General features: G+C 50.4%; 4 protein-coding genes across 4 annotated transcripts; all 4 read left to right on the plus strand.

Annotated features, from left to right (window-relative positions):
- Nucleotides 1–28: 28 nt before the first annotated feature.
- Nucleotides 29–1,915, plus strand: DQ04_00251130 (hypothetical protein; the record flags this gene model as incomplete). The annotated part of the gene is made up of 1 exon (XM_009308550.1): nucleotides 29–1,915. The coding sequence occupies one exon, from the start codon at nucleotides 29–31 to the stop codon at nucleotides 1,913–1,915; it is 1,887 nt and encodes a 628-aa protein (XP_009306825.1).
- Nucleotides 1,916–2,212: 297 nt separating this feature from the next.
- DQ04_00251140 (hypothetical protein) lies at nucleotides 2,213–2,824 on the plus strand (the record flags this gene model as incomplete). The annotated part of the gene is made up of 1 exon (XM_009308551.1): nucleotides 2,213–2,824. One exon carries the CDS (start codon nucleotides 2,213–2,215, stop codon nucleotides 2,822–2,824), a length of 612 nt encoding a protein of 203 aa, XP_009306826.1.
- Nucleotides 2,825–4,119: 1,295 nt separating this feature from the next.
- On the plus strand, nucleotides 4,120–5,475 carry DQ04_00251150 (putative GTP-binding protein; the record flags this gene model as incomplete). Its single annotated transcript, XM_009308552.1, has 1 exon — nucleotides 4,120–5,475. One exon carries the CDS (start codon nucleotides 4,120–4,122, stop codon nucleotides 5,473–5,475), a length of 1,356 nt encoding a protein of 451 aa, XP_009306827.1.
- Nucleotides 5,476–5,698: 223 nt separating this feature from the next.
- DQ04_00251160 (hypothetical protein) lies at nucleotides 5,699–6,874 on the plus strand (the record flags this gene model as incomplete). Its single annotated transcript, XM_009308553.1, has 1 exon — nucleotides 5,699–6,874. The coding sequence occupies one exon, from the start codon at nucleotides 5,699–5,701 to the stop codon at nucleotides 6,872–6,874; it is 1,176 nt and encodes a 391-aa protein (XP_009306828.1).
- Nucleotides 6,875–7,128: the final 254 nt, after the last annotated feature.

The raw sequence follows: 7,128 nt of genomic DNA on the forward strand, positions 1-7,128 counted from the left end.
AAAAGGGTGGCTTGGTGACGAGTATCACATGGTTTCCATGTCATCACCATCATTATCGTCATCAGCAACGATGGAAACCTCTTGGTCGAATCTACGGAGTGGCGACGTCTTGCTGATGGACCGCAAGTGCATGGCCATGCGGGACCCTATCGGTATTGCCATCTGCCTCCTCAACAAGACGGAGTGCCGATACGACCATGTTGCGATGGTCATGAAACTCAACGAGGAGCAGGTGCGGAAGCACCAACTAACAGGAGTCATGAGTCACAAGGATCCGGTGTCACCTTCTGGCACGTACGTCCTGGAAACAAACCTCAATGGTGTTACGCTGCGTGCGTTGGAAAATCGCCTAGCGCGGTCGTCGGCCAACCGAATATCAGCTCGCTTGCTCTGCATGGAGTCCACTCGCGCGGAGCATGAAAAGGTGCTGCTGGAGCACCTGGAGAAGGTACAGGAGTACCTCTATAAGAACAGCGTCGTCGATTTTGTCCCTTCGTTGTTGAGCACACCGGACAAGATGGATCGCATAAATGCGGCGCACAAGATGAATTTAATTGCAAGGGAAGTGTCAAAAATTGACCAACTCTTGCCTGTGGAACGTCGAAATGAAGATGTTGACCTTTTAAACCGCCTACGGGAGATCTACCTTAATGCCGCTGTGTTCCTCAGTGATACATACTTTCCCCATTTGGAGCGTCTTGATCGTGGTGAATTCCCTTCCCTGAACTGGAAGAGTGGACACTTTGCAGTTGACGGTAGCAACACGGAAATGGACCAGTTCTGTTCTGAGCTGATTATTCGTCTATGGCAAGACAGTGGGCTATTGTCTGGGTTCCCCCCAGCGTCATCGTTTCGCCCCTTTGACTTTTTAGACGACTTGCGGTTCAATTTCATAGTCCCTGCGGTGTTCTTACCTGGCATGGTCCATTTAAAAGCGAAGGATAGCTCTCTGGAGCCGATGCGGCGGCCTGTAGAGAATACTGCACCACATTCAGTCGTGGAATGTTTAAACTTTTACCACTCGATTGCCGGTGGTGCGATGATCGACGAGGGTGTGGACTCTCTATACAAGTGGCTAGTTCAATCAAACACAAGTCGAGATGTCAACCGCGACCTTGCACTCAATATCGTTTCCACGGGAGTGTTGTTTGCACTGTGTGGTTTGATTTCCGCTCCTCTCCAACTACGCTGGATGGAGTGCCAGTTAGGGGTTATGTTGCTTCGTGGTAGCCTGTGGTCATTGTCTGCTGGTATGTTTGCGCGAGACTTACTCTGTGCCGCAACACAGGGCCTTACCGCGTGTGTGGCTCTTCGTTTCCTCTCTCAACAGCAGTCAGGCTTTCTACTGGGGTCGCCGCTGTTTAACACTACGTGGTTTGATGCCCGTCATCCGTATTACTATGTGTGCGCTGTGTGGTTCATGGCAAACGCGGTGGCCCACATGGTAACGACGCCTCTCGCAAATGCGGTGGTTGCACAACACTTTGGCCCAGCAGTGCCGGGCCCGCGTTCACTGCGCACACTCCTGCGGGGCGCTGTGTCTCTTTTGCCGCTGGGTATTATTCTGCCATATCAGGCCGCCTGGGTGACGTGGTATGAAACAGCGGGCTCGGCAATTATCCCGACACCCTCCTCCTTGCTGCGCCGGCGCACGGAGCTGATTGACACCGACGAGTGGCGGCGCTTCAAGTGTAAGGCGCTGGGAGGGGCCTTCGCTGCCACAGCGGTTGTCGACTTGGTCGCCTACCCCCTACAGCGACGAAGTCTACGTTCGTTCCTCGCTCAGTTGTACAAACCCGCATCTTCGCCCAGCTACGGCAGAAGACTCTACGCCGGGTACAGTTATCGGTTTGCGGGAAACATGGTAACAATGTTCACGACGGCGGCCTGTTTGTCTTTCTTGGGGGTTCTTTGATGCAACGGTGGTGTATTGCCCCGTCGTGGCACAGGCAGGTTGGGTATGGCTTGGTTAAAACATAGCGTTGGTAGGGTCTAAATACAGCAGAACGTTTTATCATTTGTTCTTTGTGCTCCCTTTTTGCTATTGTAATAGGATTCACTTCTATTATGTTCTTACTCATTTTTTTCTGTTGTTGTGTGTTTCATTTGTTATTTGTTGTGGAAGTTCGGTTTGGTTCAATAAGAGAAGGATTACAAGGCCATACTCCGTGTTTCGTTCTATTCTTCTGCGTGGGCCAGATAACTCGGCAGAATGGCTGACGTTACGAGGCTGTGGGCTGCTGATCAACAGCGACAGACGGGTGTTGAGATGCTCCGAAATAAGGGTCTTATCTGTCGCGACCATTTCTTGAACGGTAGTTGTCCATTGGCATCGAGCTGTTCTTACATGCACATCAGAAAGGGCGAAACAAGGCGGGTGCCACTCACTGTGTGTCACTTTTACACAAAGCGTGCCTGTCTGCGTGATGGATGTATGTTTTTCCATGGAACGCAAGAAGAACTCGATCAACTTAGGGCAAGCGGTGCGACCACGTACAGACCCCAGGACTACATGGCGCTTGCGGCACCTCCACCGGCGTGCCTTCATCCGGAAGGGAATATGCCGCCGCAGATCTTGCATATGCCGCCGGTGGCCTCACATGTCGATGCGTCAGTAGATGGCAACAAACTGGGGAAGAAGTACCAAACTTACGCACCTGTTTTACTACTGCCAACACCTACAGCAGCACTCACGCAATATGGAGCCTTTGTGCTGCCGCTTTCATATGGCTACGGAACGCCAGTGGGGCCACTGACGTTCGGGGTGCAAAGAGTTCCGGAACTGCCGGCGTATGCCCCAGGCGCCGTACCCGGCTTCCACTAAGTGTCTCCCTTCCCTCCCATTTTTTTTTCTTGTTTGTGCCGACCCGGACGACGGAAATCCTCCAGGCATTTTGTGCACTGCCTTACAGGTGGATGGGAACAACACAGTGGGAGAAAACTGGTGTTCCTCCTCCCTCTTTTTTACTCAACTTACGCATGACCTTTCGGCGAGGCGGGAAGCAATCTCTTCCTGCATGGAGGGTGTGTATAAATGGGCGGGAGAAACATAAACGAGGACGAGAGAACGACGAAACAAAAGGCGTGAGAACAAGAAGAAAGAAAAAAAGGAAAGCAGGAAAAAAATATCTTAGGAGAAATGGTAGTACAGGCTTCGCATACTCTGAAAAAAAAAAAATCAAGGCATTCCCTCACTCTTTCGATCTTACAGCTGTGTAAAGTGGGACCAGTAGCTGCGAAGGAAGAAGAAAAGGCAAATAAGTATATTTTAGTACACGTGAAAGGTGCTTTGTTATTATATTGCTCTCTCTCTCTCTCCTGTTCAGGCAACTGGTGCATCAGTCGTGCGGAGTTTGTCTTTCTTTTGTTTGCAAGCGGAGCTATGTGTTGAGACGAGAAATAAAATGAAAACAAACACCAAGGACGAAAATATATAAAAGAGAGCAAACAACAACATGGGGGATCGGTGCACTCAAGTGTGTAAAGCACCGCCTCCACCAACCTATGTTAAAGTAGGCAGCCACATCTTAATTAATTAAGGCTCCCTGCAGCAGTCAGGAAAGTTCGGGTAAAATGCCTTTTGACTCATCAGTGGCATGAAGCATCTCTTACCAAATGGTTCCAAGCCAAACAGGGAATTGTATTCCAGAGAACGAGGCGCAAAGAAAGAAAAAAAAAGTCGTAGACCACAACAAAATGGAAGTGGAAGGAGAAGTGGATTCTGTGAGGCACTACACCTTAAAGCCCTTATTCCCCTAAGTCTCATACATTCCTCTTTAAAAGATGCGTCGAAATTACTTTTTTTTTTCTTTCCTCCAAATGGGAGAATATGCGTTCATTATTTCTTTTTTTTTTTTGCGGTTCCACGGAAAACAAAGTCGTGTTTTTCGATGGATTTGAGTGTGTGTGGTTTGTCTGGCTTTATTTTGTATTGGGTTCCAGCTCCTCCGTCACGGACACACACGCAACACAACACGAATGCCTCTTGTTTCTTTTTGTTGTTGTTTTTTTTTGTGGTCTTTCTTTGTTGGCTTGTTGCCACCATACAATGCCTCCACACACACGCACTGGCATTTTTCTCTCTCTTAGGGGCTGTGAAAAAAAGGGGGGGGCGGAGAAATGCGATGCGGCACGTGGCACCGCAATGTGTTCGACCCCGTGTTTATGCGGCGTGTGAAGCGGACGCTGGCGTCGTACAAAGAGGCGATGGACCACTCCAGTAGGAAGGGGATGTCACGGGAGGCCTTTGTCGACATCAACGAGAAGGGGGCTGCGTGGTATCTGGGGCACATGCAGCTTGCCTCGCAGTCCCTCGCCGAAAAAGTAAAGGATGCAGATTTCGTGTTGGAGATACGCGATGCACGTCTGCCGTTTTCCACAGAGAATCCCAATCTGCGAAAAGTTGTAACGGGAAGGCCGAGACTCATTATTTTTAACAAGGCGGAGATGTCAAACGAGGACTGCAACCGCACCATACAGCAGTACTATGAGGCAACTGGTAGTTTCGCCCTCTTCACCAGCGCCAAGCGGAGTTGGAGAGACACGGTGGAGGCCGTACAGCGGTTTGTGACGCACATCCTCCCCGCTCAGCCCTTTAGGACAACGGCCCATGTTGGGCTTGTGGTTGGGATGCCCAATGTTGGCAAGTCTACCCTCATAAACTCCCTGCGAATGGCACACGAGTATCAGTTTCATCGTGATGACTTTCGGCGCCCGCGTACGCCGGAGGCGGTGAGCATTTTTCCTGGCACAACTCGGGGCGTGAAACTCGTTCCTGTTTGTCGTGATCCAAATGTCGTCCTGTACGACTCACCTGGGCTTACACTCCCTGGATGTTTTTCAAAAGAGGCGGGTTTGAAGTTGGCAGCATGTGGGATAATACCTACCAACGACATCACGCTCTCTCGCGCCCTTGTGGCACGGTACATTTACGATGTGCTCACTGCTGCAGGGATCGGTGAGCACATGGCGGAGTGTTTACACCTGCCAAGGGCTCCGATCAGCTTCGACGACTGCATCGCAATGATCTGTGAAAGAAGTGGTTCCAGTGGACAAACGGATTTAGGCAACTTGGACCCTGCACGGGCACAGAGGTTTCTCATCCACGATTTCCAGATGGGGAAGATGGGACGCGTCACGCTTGATCGACTGCCCAACAAGATGCGCCGACAGATGACACACAACGAGTATCGCCAACTCGGCGATGGCCAAGCTAATGGCTCAGAAGGTGCTGCTGAGAGCAGTGAGTTTGTCTTTACGCACGATGTGAAGACTTCGGATGTAGTGTCCCGATATTCTGAAGACATGCGAGATGTTATGGAGGAACTTCAGGGGGCATCCGTGAAAGATGCGGCTTCCCACTCTCGCTCACAGAAGGACGGCACTGTCATTAGCCGCAAGAAAGGGCCCATTAGCCGAGTGAGTATTCTTGATGGAAATTTTCGAAAAAACACTCGTGTTGCTCCAGGCCGTTGAAAAACGGGAAGCAAACGAAGGAACTGTTAGACCATGCTGGGTTCTTGCGCCGTCCCTGTTTGTGTTGTGGTGCCATTCTCCTGTGCGCCATGGCATTTTTTTTTCCATTACTTTGTTGTTGTTTTGTTTCTCGGTTGTTGTTGTTTTTGTTTTGCAAAATTGGATAAACAACAACAAAAGGAAAGGGACGGTGGTGAGGGAAGGGGGGAGCAAGCAGTCATAGATGGAGGCCGACACTACCGTCGAGCTTAGGGAGGAGCTACGCAAGGCCAAGCAAAACCTCTCCGAAGTTATTGATGAGTGTGTATTCGTGGAGCGTCAACGCGACCACATGGAGCAGCAGCTGACGGCGGAGCTAAAGGAACGTGACCGGATGATCACTGATTCTTTTTCCTCAATGACGTCCTTGATTGAATATCTTTCGCTTTTGGAACGGCGGGTCATTCTGCCCGCTTTGGGATCTTTCAGTGCTGTAGTGAGCAAGGTGCAAGACGCTGCTACGACTCGCAGCTCAGCTCTTGAGCAAGTTGAGGTGACTCTTGGTGCGCACAACTCCTCGCAGCTCCGTGGCATCTTGGCAAAGATGCAGCCCCTCGTTGGGGAGCTTGAGAGTGATCTTCGAGAATCACTGTTGGAGAGGCCAGCTCCTTTTTCAATGGAGGAGGCCTACGTGTTGCTGCGCGCGCTCCTAAACGAGAAGGATAACCTGGTACAGAGGATAGACGAGACTGTGTTTCACCTGAATAATAGCGTTTCCAAGACGCGCCCCACGCGGTCCATGTCGCTGACGCAGTCAGATGAGGTGCGACAGCTTCGCCATAAAGTGAGCGCCCTCACACAGGAACTGCAGTTACGCGACGAGGAGAAACTGGATGTGGCGCAACGATTTGCCGTTATTCAGAAGGCTCTTGAAAGGGATGGAGAGAACATGGAGGAGCTCCACCGACTGCGTGACACCGTAGAGCGCCAGAAGCGAACCATTGAGCAGTTGAGTCAGTACAACGGCTCCTCCGATACAGCCAAGTTGGAAAGCCTCAGACCCCTTGGTGGTAATGGTGTTGTTGTCAAGAACAGCAACAACAACAATGAAGAGGATTTTGACGAGTTGATTCCACAGCTCAAGGCGAATGAATTGACAATAGGGGCTCTCAACAAAGAATTATCGATTTGGGAAGAAAATTACAGGGTTCTGGAAAAACGCAGCGCAAAGGAGCGCGAAGAGCTTTTGACAGAGCTGGCGAATGCGCGGGGCAAGTACCGGGAGGAGAAGGAGGAGTGTGATGCCGTTCTGGGGCGCGTGACAATGGAGCTGGAGCAGCTGGTGGCGGAAAATGCGCAACTCAAGAAGCGTCTTCGAGAGAGGCACACTAAGAAAAAGCTTCAAACAAATATTTTGTAGAGTCTGTCTTTTTGTTCTCCTACATGAAACGATTTCTGCTGATCAGAAAAACAAAATGGCAGGGTAGTGTCTGCCGCCTGTGGGTGGGAATCCCCAGAAGTATCGTCAAGCACGTCTCCTGCTGGCGGAAGGCCGCTGTGATGGAAGTCCTTTTTTTTTTTTTGAAGGGCTGGGGTATAGACCTCTTTGTGTGCATGATTTGTGTTGTTGTTTTTGGACTCTCTGTTTATGTTTATATATATATATATATATAT

The sequence above is a fragment of the Trypanosoma grayi genome (genome assembly GCF_000691245.1).
Source record: "Trypanosoma grayi strain ANR4 Tgr_25_V1, whole genome shotgun sequence".
NCBI classification, from domain to species: Eukaryota; Euglenozoa; class Kinetoplastea; order Trypanosomatida; family Trypanosomatidae; genus Trypanosoma; species Trypanosoma grayi.